Source organism: Oncorhynchus nerka, linkage group LG22 (assembly GCF_034236695.1).
Source record: "Oncorhynchus nerka isolate Pitt River linkage group LG22, Oner_Uvic_2.0, whole genome shotgun sequence".
NCBI lineage: Eukaryota > Metazoa > Chordata > Actinopteri > Salmoniformes > Salmonidae > Oncorhynchus > Oncorhynchus nerka.
In genome coordinates, this window is record NC_088417.1 from 97043670 (window position 1) to 97057489 (window position 13820).

At 44.4% G+C, this 13820-nt stretch overlaps 1 protein-coding gene across 1 annotated transcript in view; it reads left to right on the plus strand.

The window, feature by feature from the left end:
* The window catches only part of LOC115122490 (protein Shroom3-like), a 166312-nt gene that overhangs the window by 28439 nt on the left and 124053 nt on the right, over positions 1 to 13820 (plus strand). Inside the window, exon 3 of the mRNA XM_065007629.1 lies at positions 10383 to 10537. Within this exon, the coding sequence (XP_064863701.1) occupies positions 10383 to 10537 (155 nt within the window). The remainder of the gene's footprint in view (positions 1 to 10382; positions 10538 to 13820) is intronic.

The window sequence follows — 13820 nt, forward strand, 5'->3', positions numbered from 1 at the left end:
GGTATAGATCAGAGAGCTAGGCATACTAGTCTTGTGTGGTATAGATCAGAGAGCTAGGCATGCTAGTCTTGTGTGGTATAGATCAGAGAGCTAGGCATACTAGTCTTGTGTGGTATAGATCAGAGAGCTAGGCATGCTAGTCTTGTGTGGTATAGATCAGAGAGCTAGGCATACTAGTCTTGTGTGGTATAGATCAGAGAGCTAGGCATGCTAGTCTTGTGTGGTATAGATCAGAGAGCTAGGCATGCTAGTCTTGTGTGGTATAGATCAGAGAGCTAGGCATGCTAGTCTTGTGTGGTATAGATCAGAGAGCTAGTCTTGTGTGGTATAGATCCGACAGCTAGGCATGCTAGTCTTGTGTGGTATAGATCAGAGAGCTAGGCATGCTAGTCTTGTGTGGTATAGATCCGACAGCTAGGCATGCTAGTCTTGTGTGGTATAGATCCGACAGCTAGGCATGCTAGTCTTGTGTGGTATAGATCAGAGAGCTAGGCATGCTAGTCTTGTGTGGTATAGATCCGACAGCTAGGCATGCTAGTCTTGTGTGGTATAGATCAGAGAGCTAGGCATGCTAGTCTTGTGTGGTATAGATCAGAGAGCTAGGCATGCTAGTCTTGTGTGGTATAGATCCGACAGCTAGGCATGCTAGTCTTGTGTGGTATAGATCCGACAGCTAGGCATGCTAGTCTTGTGTGGTATAGATCAGAGCTAGGCATGCTAGTCTTGTGTGGTATAGATCCGACAGCTAGGCATGCTAGTCTTGTGTGGTATAGATCAGAGAGCTAGGCATGCTGTCTTGTGTGGTATAGATCAGAGAGCTAGTCTTGTGTGGTATAGATCCGACAGCTAGGCATGCTAGTCTTGTGTGGTATAGATCAGAGAGCTAGGCATGCTAGTCTTGTGTGGTATAGATCCGACAGCTAGGCATGCTAGTCTTGTGTGGTATAGATCCGACAGCTAGGCATGCTAGTCTTGTGTGGTATAGATCAGAGAGCTAGGCATGCTAGTCTTGTGTGGTATAGATCCGACAGCTAGGCATGCTAGTCTTGTGTGGTATAGATCAGAGAGCTAGGCATGCTAGTCTTGTGTGGTATAGATCAGAGAGCTAGTCTTGTGTGGTATAGATCAGAGAGCTAGTCTTGTGTGGTATAGATCAGAGAGCTAGGCATGCTAGTCTTGTGTGGTATAGATCAGAGAGCTAGGCATACTAGTCTTGTGTGGTATAGATCAGAGAGCTAGGCATGCTAGTCTTGTGTGGTATAGATCAGAGAGCTAGGCATACTAGTCTTGTGTGGTATAGATCAGAGAGCTAGGCATGCTAGTCTTGTGTGGTATAGATCAGAGAGCTAGGCATGCTAGTCTTGTGTGGTATAGATCAGAGAGCTAGGCATGCTAGTCTTGTGTGGTATAGATCAGAGAGCTAGTCTTGTGTGGTATAGATCCGACAGCTAGGCATGCTAGTCTTGTGTGGTATAGATCAGAGAGCTAGGCATGCTAGTCTTGTGTGGTATAGATCCGACAGCTAGGCATGCTAGTCTTGTGTGGTATAGATCCGACAGCTAGGCATGCTAGTCTTGTGTGGTATAGATCAGAGAGCTAGGCATGCTAGTCTTGTGTGGTATAGATCCGACAGCTAGGCATGCTAGTCTTGTGTGGTATAGATCAGAGAGCTAGGCATGCTAGTCTTGTGTGGTATAGATCAGAGAGCTAGGCATGCTAGTCTTGTGTGGTATAGATCCGACAGCTAGGCATGCTAGTCTTGTGTGGTATAGATCCGACAGCTAGGCATGCTAGTCTTGTGTGGTATAGATCAGAGAGCTAGGCATGCTAGTCTTGTGTGGTATAGATCCGACAGCTAGGCATGCTAGTCTTGTGTGGTATAGATCAGAGAGCTAGGCATGCTAGTCTTGTGTGGTATAGATCAGAGAGCTAGTCTTGTGTGGTATAGATCCGACAGCTAGGCATGCTAGTCTTGTGTGGTATAGATCAGAGAGCTAGGCATGCTAGTCTTGTGTGGTATAGATCCGACAGCTAGGCATGCTAGTCTTGTGTGGTATAGATCCGACAGCTAGGCATGCTAGTCTTGTGTGGTATAGATCAGAGAGCTAGGCATGCTAGTCTTGTGTGGTATAGATCCGACAGCTAGGCATGCTAGTCTTGTGTGGTATAGATCAGAGAGCTAGGCATACTAGTCTTGTGTGGTATAGATCAGAGAGCTAGGCATGCTAGTCTTGTGTGGTATAGATCAGAGCTAGGCTAGTCTTGTGTGGTATAGATCAGAGAGCTAGGCATGCTAGTCTTGTGTGGTATAGATCAGAGAGCTAGGCATGCTAGTCTTGTGTGGTATAGATCAGAGAGCTAGGCATGCTAGTCTTGTGTGGTATAGATCAGAGAGCTAGTCTTGTGTGGTATAGATCCGACAGCTAGGCATGCTAGTCTTGTGTGGTATAGATCAGAGAGCTAGGCATGCTAGTCTTGTGTGGTATAGATCCGACAGCTAGGCATGCTAGTCTTGTGTGGTATAGATCCGACAGCTAGGCATGCTAGTCTTGTGTGGTATAGATCAGAGAGCTAGGCATGCTAGTCTTGTGTGGTATAGATCCGACAGCTAGGCATGCTAGTCTTGTGTGGTATAGATCAGAGAGCTAGGCATGCTAGTCTTGTGTGGTATAGATCAGAGAGCTAGGCATGCTAGTCTTGTGTGGTATAGATCCGACAGCTAGGCATGCTAGTCTTGTGTGGTATAGATCCGACAGCTAGGCATGCTAGTCTTGTGTGGTATAGATCAGAGAGCTAGGCATGCTAGTCTTGTGTGGTATAGATCCGACAGCTAGGCATGCTAGTCTTGTGTGGTATAGATCAGAGAGCTAGGCATGCTAGTCTTGTGTGGTATAGATCAGAGAGCTAGTCTTGTGTGGTATAGATCCGACAGCTAGGCATGCTAGTCTTGTGTGGTATAGATCAGAGAGCTAGGCATGCTAGTCTTGTGTGGTATAGATCCGACAGCTAGGCATGCTAGTCTTGTGTGGTATAGATCCGACAGCTAGGCATGCTAGTCTTGTGTGGTATAGATCAGAGAGCTAGGCATGCTAGTCTTGTGTGGTATAGATCCGAGAGCTAGGCATGCTAGTCTTGTGTGGTATAGATCAGAGGCATGCTAGTCTTGTGTGGTATAGATAGGCATGCTAGTCTTGTGTGGTATAGATCAGAGAGCTAGGCATGCTAGTCTTGTGTGGTATAGATCAGAGAGCTAGGCATGCTAGTCTTGTGTGGTATAGATCAGAGAGCTAGGCATGCTAGTCTTGTGTGGTATAGATCAGAGAGCTAGGCATGCTAGTCTTGTGTGGTATTGATCAGAGAGCTAGGCATGCTAGTCTTGTGTGGTATTGATCAGAGAGCTAGGCATGCTAGTCTTGTGTGGTATAGAACAGAGAGCTAGGCATGCTAGTCTTGTGTGGTATTGATCAGAGAGCTAGGCATGCTAGTCTTGTGTGGTATAGATCAGACAGCTAGGCATACTAGTCTTGTGTGGTATAGATCAGAGAGCTAGGCATGCTAGTCTTGTGTGGTATAGATCAGAGAGCTAGGCATGCTAGTCTTGTGTGGTATAGATCAGAGAGCTAGGCATGCTAGTCTTGTGTGGTATAGATCAGAGAGCTAGGCATGCTAGTCTTGTGTGGTATAGATCAGAGAGCTAGGCATGCTAGTCTTGTGTGGTATAGATCAGAGAGCTAGGCATGCTAGTCTTGTGTGGTATAGATCAGAGAGCTAGGCATGCTAGTCTTGTGTGGTATAGGTCAGAGAGCTAGGCATACTAGTCTTGTGTGGTATAGATCAGAGAGCTAGGCATGCTAGTCTTGTGTGGTATAGGTCAGAGAGCTAGGCATACTAGTCTTGTGTGGTATAGGTCAGAAATGGCTAGCTGCCTGCTGGTGCTGTACTGTGTGTCCAGCTATTGTGATGCCCCTTCTTGGTAGGCTTTGTTCATCAGATTTGAATGTGCCAAGACATCAAGCCTCTCTATCCAGGCCCCTTGCTGTTCTGTGCCCACAGCCCCCACACAACCTCTTATAAAGCCGGGCAAGAGTGCAATCTAGAATGTAGCCCAGGTTTCTGGCTAGAGTACAAGAGAGAGAGGGAGAAAGTGAGAGGCAGGGTGAGAGACAGAGAGAGAGAGAGAGAGGGAGAGAGAGAGGGAGAGAGCAACTGAGAGAGAGAGAGAGAGAGACCGAGAGAGAGAGAGAGAGACTGAAAGAGAGAGGGAGAGAGAGGGAGAGAGAGAGAGAGAGAGAGAGAGAGAGAGAGAGAGGGAGAGAGAGAGACTGAGAGAGAGAGACCGAGAGAGAGAGAGAAAGAGAGAGAGAGAGAAGAGAGAGAGAGAAAGAGAGAGAAGAGAAAAAGACTGAGAGTCTGAAAAGAAATGGAGAGAGGGAAGAGAGAGAGAGGGAGAGATCCAGACTGAAGGAGAAGAGATACCCAATCCAGAGAGAGAGAGAGAAGCAGACTGAGAGAGAGAGAGAATAAGAGTGAGAAAGAGAGGAATGTCAGCACCAAAAGCTCGGCTAGTCTGAAAAGCAACAAATGGAGAGAGGGAAGAAAGTGAATAGATACCCAATCCAGACTGAAGGAGAATAGATACCCAATCCAGACTAAAGGAGAATAGATACCCAATCCAGACTGAAGGAGAATAGATACCCAATCCAGACTGAAGGAGAATAGATACCCAATCCACACTAAAAGAGAATAGATACCCAATCCAGACTGAAGGAGAATAGATACCCAATCCAGACTGAAGGAGAATAGATACCCAATCCACACTAAAAGAGAATAGATACCCAATCCAGACTGAAGGAGAATAGATACCCAATCCAGACTAAAATAGAATAGATACCCAATCCAGACTGAAGGAGAATAGATACCCAATCCAGACTGAAGGAGAATAGATACCCAATCCAGACTGAAGGAGAATAGATACCCAATCCAGACTGAAGGAGAATAGATACCCAATCCAGACTAAAATAGAATAGATACCCAATCCAGACTGAAGGAGAATAGATACCCAATCCAGACTAAAAGAGAATAGATACCCAATCCAGACTGAAGGAGAATAGATACCCAATCCAGACTAAAAGAGAATAGATACCCAATCCAGACTGAAGGAGAATAGATACCCAATCCAGACTGAAGGAGAATAGATACCCAATCCAGACTAAAAGAGAATAGATACCCAATCCAGACTGAAGGAGAATAGATACCCAATCCAGACTGAAGGAGAATAGATACCCAATCCAGACTAAAGGAGAATAGATACCCAATCCAGACTGAAGGAGAATAGATACCCAATCCAGACTTAAAGAGAATAGATACCCAATCCAGACTGAAGGAGAATAGATACCCAATCCAGACTGAAGGAGAATAGATACCTAATCCAGATTGAAGGAGAATAGATACCCAATCCAGACTAAAAGAGAATAGATACCCAATCCAGACTGAAGGAGAATAGATACCCAATCCAGACTGAAGGAGAATAGATACCCAATCAGACTAAAAGAAATAGATACCCAATCCAGACTAAAGGAGAATAGATACCCAATCCAGACTGAAGGAGAATAGATACCCAATCCAGACTAAAGAGAATAGATACCCAATCCAGACTGAAGGAGAATAGATACCCAATCCAGACTGAAGGAGAATAGATACCCAATCCAGACAGACTTACCCAATCCAGCCTGAAGGAGAATAGATACCCAATCCAGACTGAATGAGAATAGATACCCAATCCAGACTGAAGGAGAATAGATACCTAATCCAGACTGAAGGAGAATAGATACCCAATCCAGACTGAAGGAGAATAGATACCCAATCCAGACTGAAGGAGAATAGATACCCAATCCAGACTGAAGGAGAATAGATACCCAATCCAGACTGAAGGAGAATAGATACCCAATCTAGACTGAAGGAGAATAGATACCCAATCCAGACTGAAGGAGAATAGATACCAATCAGACTGAAGGAGAATAGATACCCAATCTAGACTGAAGGAGAATAGATACCCAATCCAGACTGAAGGAGAATAGATACCCAATCCAGACTGAAGGAGAATAGATACCTAATCCAGACTGAAGGAGAATAGATACCCAATCCAGACTGAAGGAGAATAGATACCCAATCCAGACTGAAGGAGAATAGATACCCAATCCAGACTGAAGGAGAATAGATACCTAATCCAGACTGAAGGAGAATAGATACCCAATCCAGACTGAAGGAGAATAGATACCCAATCCAGACTGAAGGAGAATAGATACCCAATCCAGACTGAAGGAGAATAGATACCTAATCCAGACTGAAGGAGAATAGATACCCAATCTAGACTGAAGGAGAATAGATACCCAATACAGACTGAAGGAGAATAGATACCTAATCCAGACTGAAGGAGAATAGATACCCAATACAGACTGAAGGAGAATAGATACCCAATCCAGACTGAAGGAGAATAGATACCCAATCCAGACTGAAGGAGAATAGATACCCAATCTAGACTGAATGAGAATAGATACCCAATCCAGACTGAAGGAGAAAATATACCCAATACAGACTTAAAGATAATAGATACCCAATACAGCAAGTTTATATTTTATGTGGTTGTTACTGAAGGCCATTACTGTTGACAGTGTACTGTGGACAGTGTACTGTGGACAGTGTACTGTGGACAGTGTATTGGCACTCAGACATGCTGTCTCGCCTAACCTGGGACTGATAGAAGAAGAGGGCTCAGGAAAGGTTAAGAGAATGAGTATTTTTGTTCATGTCCATGGTAGCCTCCCAAAGGGCACCCCTCTTTCCTATATAGAGCACTACTTTTGACCAAAGCCTTATGGGCCCTGGTGAAAAGTAGTGCACTATATAGGGAATAGGGTGCCCTTTGGGAGGAAGACCATATTGATAGGTTCATTGTCAGAACCTTGGCAGCATCTGTAGTCTTTTAAGACACTTTTAAGTTCAGAAAATCCCCCCTGGCCTTTTCTCTATTTACCACGAAGGAAGTGTTGTTCCTCGGCCGACATTAAAAATAAGAAGTTATTCTTAACTGACTTGTCTAGTTAAATAAATAAAATATGCCTGCTTCTCTGATTATTCAAAATATTCCATGTTTTCAATTGCAATATTCTGTCAAAACGCCAATTATGTACACTGAACAAAAATATAAACACAACATGTAAAGTGTTGGCCCCATGTTTCATGAGCTGAAATAAAAGATCCCAGAAATGTTCCATAGGCACAAAAAGCTTATTTGTCTAAAATGTTGTGCACAAATTTGTTTACATCCCTGTTAGTGAACTTTTCTCCTTTGCCAAAATAATCCATCCACCTGACAGGTGTGGCATATCAAGAAGCTGATTAAACAGCATGATCATTACACAGGTGCAACTTGTGCTGGGGACAGTATAAGGCCACTCTAAAATGTGCAGTTTTGTCACACAACACAATGTCACAGATGTCTCAAGTGTTGAGGGAGCATGCTGACTGCAGGAATGTCCACCAGAGCTCTTGTCAGATAATTACATGTTAATTTCTCTACCATAAGCCACCACCAACGTCGTTTTAGAGAATTTGGCAGTACGTCCAACCGGCCTCACAACCGCAGACCAAGTGTAACCACGCCAGCCCAGGACCTCCACATCCGACTTCTTCACCTCCGGGATCGTCTGAGACCAGCCACCCGGACAGCTGATGAAACTAGGTTTGCACAACTGAAGAATTTCTGCACAAACTGTCAGAAACCGTCTCAGGGAAGCTCATCTGCGTGCTCATCATCCTCACAGTGCTCATCATCCTCACAGTGCTCGTCAACCTCAAAGTGCTCATCGTCCTCACCGGGCCTTGACCTGAATTCGCCGTCGTAATCGTGGGCTCTTCGTGGATGAATCCTGGTTTCAACTGTACCGGGCAGATGGCAGACAGTGTGTATGGTGTCGTGTGGGCGAGTGGCTTGCTGATGTCAACGTTGTGAACAGAGTGCCCCATGGTGGCGGTGGGGTTATGGTATGGGCAGGCATACGCTACGGACAACCACACAATTGCATTTTATTGATGGCGGTTTAAATGCACAAAGATACCATGACAAGATCCTGAGGCCCATTGTCTTGTCACTCATTTGCTGCCATCATCTCATGTTTCAGCATGATAATGCACAGCCCCATGTCGCAAGGATCTGTACACAATTCCTGGAAGCTGAAAATGTCCCAGTTCTTCCATGGCCTGCATACACACCAGACATGTCACCCATTGAGCATGTTTGGGATGCTCTGGATCGACGTGTACGACAGCGTGTTCCAGTTCCAGCCCATGTCCAGCAACTTTGCACAGCCATTGAAGAGGAGTGGGACAACATTCCACACACAAAAATGAAGGGCGGCAGGTAGTCTAGTGGTTAGAGCGTTGGACTAGTAACCGAAAGGTTGCAAGATCAAATCCCTGAGCTGACAAGGAAAAAATATGTCGTTCTACCCCTGAACAAGGCAGTTAACCCACTGTTTCTAGGCCGTCATTGAAAATAAGAATTTGTTCTTTACTAGTTAAATAAAGGTTAAAAAAAACCTCCCTGATCAACTCTATGTGAAGGAGTGTTGGGCAAATGGTGGTCACACTAGATACGGACTGGTTTTCTGATCCACACCCAAACATTTTTTTAATGCATCTGTGATGCTTCTCTGTATTCCCACTGATGTGAAATCCGTAGATTAGGGCCTAATGAATTTATTTCAATTGACTGATTTCCTGATATGAACTGTAACTTCGAAATAGCTATAATGCATGCTCCAGTTATATTCTGTCTGAAGGTCAATTCAGCTTGGGTGTTAGATGACAGTTTACAAATGACTGGAGCATATAAACTATCTGAAATGACTGGAGCATGTAAACTCTCTGAAATGACTGGAGCATATAAACTATCTGAAATGACTGGAGCATGTAAACTATCTGAAATGACTGGAGCATGTAAACTATCTGAAATGACTGGAGCATGTAAACTATGTAAACTCTCTGAAATGACTGGAGCATGTAAACTATCTGAAATGACTGGAGCATGTAAACTCTCTGAAATGACTGGAGCATGTAAACTCTCTGAAATGACTGGAGCATGTAAACTATGTAAACTATCTGAAATGACTGGAGCATGTAAACTATCTGAAATGACTGGAGCATGTAAACTCTCTGAAATGACTGGAGCATGTAAACTCTCTGAAATGACTGGAGCATGTAAACTATGTAAACTATCTGAAATGACTGGAGCATGTAAACTATCTGAAATGACTGGAGCATATAAACTATGTAAACTATCTGAAATGACTGGAGCATATAAACTATGTAAACTATCTGAAATGACTGGAGCATGTAAACTATGTAAACTCTCTGAAATGACTGGAGCATGTAAACTATCTGAAATGACTGGAGCATGTAAACTATGTAAACTCTCTGAAATGACTGGAGCATGTAAACTATCTGAAATGACTGGAGCATATAAACTATGTAAACTATCTGAAATGACTGGAGCATGTAAACTATCTGAAATGACTGGAGCATGTAAACTATCTGGAGCATAAGCTATCTGAAATGACTGGAGCATGTAAGCTATGTAAAATATCTGAAATGACTGGAGCATATAAACTATGTAAACTATCTGAAATGACTGGAGCATGTACACTATGTAAACTATCTGAAATGACTGGAGCATGTAAACTATCTGAAATGACTGGAGCATATAAACTATGTAAACTATCTGAAATGACTGGAGCATGTAAACTATGTAAACTCTCTGAAATGACTGGAGCATGTAAACTATCTGAAATGACTGGAGCATGTAAACTATGTAAACTCTCTGAAATGACTGGAGCATGTAAACTATCTGAAATGACTGGAGCATATAAACTATGTAAACTATCTGAAATGACTGGAGCATGTAAACTATCTGAAATGACTGGAGCATGTAAACTATCTGAAATGACTGGTGCATGTAAGCTATCTGAAATGACTGGAGCATGTAAGCTATGTAAAATATCTGAAATGACTGGAGCATATAAACTATGTAAACTATCTGAAATGACTGGAGCATGTACACTATGTAAACTATCTGAAATGACTGGAGAATGAAAACATGTCCACCAACTGAGCGTCTGTTAGTTCAGTTTCACCAAAACCATGTAAATACCATACTGTATGGATGGCTGTATGGATGGCTGTATGGATGGCTGTATGGATGGCTGTATGGATGGTGTGTATTATAGTGATGACTAATTTATACAGTGTAAACAGCTTTATGAGTGACAGCTTCATGGAGATGACTAGATGTGTATAGTGAAAATGTATTCTTCTTTCTTCTCCAGGTTGAGGGAGGTGGGAAGGCAGATCTGTTGGAACACCCCCTGTTGCCAGGGGACCAGGTGGTTGTCATTAACGACGTGGAACTCAGTGGATTCAGGCAGGAAGCCGTCTCATTGGTCAAAGGATCCTACAAGACTCTCCGACTCACTGTCCGCAGGTAAATAACACAAACCACCATACCTCTTTCATGCCGGGGTCATCTGTCCCTCTCCGTCTGTCCTTCTCCTTCTGTCCCTCTCCGTCTGTCCTTCTCCTTCTGTCCCTCTCTGTCTGTCCCTCTCCTTCAGTCCATCTCTGTCTGTCCCTCTCCATCAGTCCCTCTCTGTCTGTCCCTCTCCATCAGTCCCTCTCTGTCTGTCCCTCTCCATCAGTCCCTCTCTGTCTGTCCCTCTCCATCAGTCCCTCTCTGTCTGTCCCTCTCCATCAGTCCCTCTCTGTCTGTCCCTCTCCATCAGTCCCTCTCTGTCTGTCCCTCTCCATCAGTCCCTCTCTGTCTGTCCCTCTCCATCAGTCCCTCTCTGTCTGTCCCTCTCCATCAGTCCCTCTCTGTCTGTCCCTCTCTGTCTGTCCCTCTCCATCAGTCCCTCTCCGTCTGTCCCTCTCCATCAGTCCCTCTCTGTCTGTCCCTCTCCGTCTGTCCCTCTCCATCAGTCCCTCTCCGTCTGTCCCTCTCCGTCTGTCCCTCTCCGTCTGTCCCTCTCCATCAGTCCCTCTCTGTCTGTCCCTCTCTCTGTCCCTCTCCTCCCTCTCCATCAGTCCCTCTCTGTCTGTCCCTCTCCATCAGTCCCTCTCTGTCTGTCCCTCTCCGTCTGTCCCTCTCCATCAGTCCCTCTCTGTCTGTCCCTCTCCGTCTGTCCCTCTCCATCAGTCCCTCTCTGTCTGTCCCTCTCCGTCTGTCCCTCTCCGTCTGTCCCTCTCTGTCTGTCCCTCTCCATCAGTCCCTCTTTGTCTGTCCCTCTCCGTCTGTCCCTCTCCGTCTGTCCCTCTCTGTCTGTCCCTCTCCATCTGTCCCTCTCCGTCTGTCCCTCTCTGTCTGTCCCTCTCTGTCTGTCCCTCTCTGTCTGTCCCTCTCCATCAAGTCCCTCTCCGTCTGTCCCTCTCCTTCAGTCCCTCTCCGTCTGTCCCTCTCCGCCTGTCTCTCTCCATCTGTCCCTCTCCTTCTGCCCCTCTCCATCTGTCCCTCTCCATCTGTCCCTCTCCGTCTGTCCCTCTCCATCTGTCCCTCTCCGTCTGTCCCTCTCCATCTGTCCTTCTCCGTCTGTCCCTCTCCGTCTGTCCCTCTCCATCTGTCCCTCTCTGTCTGTCCCTCTCCGCCTGTCTCTCTCCATCTGTCCCTCTCCTTCTGCCCCTCTCTGTCTGTCCCTCTCCATCTGTCCCTCTCTGTCTGTCCCTCTCCATCTGTCCCTCTCTGTCTGTCCCTCTCCGCCTGTCTCTCTCCGTCTGTCCCTCTCCGCCTGTCCCTCTCTGTCTGTCCCTCTCCATCTGTCCCTCTCCTTCTGTCCCTCTCCATCTGTCCCTCTCTGTCTGTACAGTACCATACAACAGTACCATACAACAGTACCATACAACAGTACCATATAACAGTACCATACAACAGTACCATATAACAGTACCATACAACAGTACTATACAACAGTACCATACGACAGTACCATATAACAGTACCATACAACAGTACCATATAACAGTACCATACAACAGTACCATACAACAGTACCATACAACAGTACCATATAACAGTACCATACAACAGTACCATATAACAGTACCATACAACAGTACCATACAACAGTACCATACGACAGTACCATACAACAGTACCATACAACAGTACCATATAACAGTACCATACAACAGTACCATACAACAGTACCATGCAACAGTACCATACAACAGTACCATACAACAGTACCATACAACGTCTGTCCCTCATCCAACAGTACCATATAACAGTCCCTCTATAACAGTATCATACAACAGTCCCCATACAACAGTACCATACAACAGTACCATACAACAGTACCATATAACAGTACCATACAACAGTACCATACAACAGTACCATATAACAGTACCATACAACAGTACCATACAACAGTACCATACAACAGTACCATATAACAGTACCATACAACAGTACCATATAACAGTACCATACAACAGTACCATATAACAGTACCATACAACAGTACCATACAACAGTACCATATAACAGTACCATACAACAGTACCATATAACAGTACCATATAACAGTACCATATAACAGTATCATATAACAGTACCATATAACAGTACCATACAACAGTACCATATAACAGTACCATATAACAGTACCATATAACAGTATCATATAACAGTACCATATAACAGTACCATACAACAGTACCATATAACAGTACCATACAACAGTACCATATAACAGTACCATACAACAGTACCATATAACAGTACCATATAACAGTACCATATAACAGTACCATACAACAGTACCATATAACAGTACCATACAACAGTACCATATAACAGTACCATACAACAGTACCATATAACAGTACCATACAACAGTACCCATAACAGTACCATACAACAGTACCATATAACAGTACCATACAACAGTACCATATAACAGTACCATACAACAGTACCATATAACAGTACCATACAACAGTACCATATAACAGTACCATACAACAGTACCATATAACAGTACCATACAACAGTACCATATAACAGTACCATACAACAGTACCATATAACAGTTCCATACAACAGTACCATATAACAGTACCATACAACAGTACCATACAACAGTACCATATAACAGTACCATACAACAGTACCATATAACAGTACCATACAACAGTACCATATAACAGTACCATACAACAGTACCATATAACAGTACCATACAACAGTACCATATAACAGTACCATACAACAGTACCATATAACAGTACCATATAACAGTACCATATAACAGTACCATACAACAGTACCATACAACAGTACCATACGACAGTACCATATAACAGTACCATACAACAGTACCATATAACAGTACCATACAACAGTACCATACAACAGTTCCCTTTGACAGTACTCCTTCATCTCATATTGTCCTGATGTCTATAATGACCTCACCCCCCTCAGCTCCTTAGTCTCATATTGCCCTGATGTCAAAAGTGGTCATGCTTCAGCACTAACGATAACAGGCCAGGGGGTGTTGCTGGGGTCTGGTGTGCGTGCGTGCGTGCGTGCGTGCGTGCGTGCGCTGGATGAAGGGATCATGGATAAACTCCCAGGCTCTTAAGTTATCTCCACAACAGCAGCTCTGTGATATGATTGACACCCTGCAGAGGGTAAAAATAGGAACTCATGCTGGCCTTCTGTACCCACTAGACTAGAGCTGTCTGTCACAGGTACATCTAACCTTCTGTAC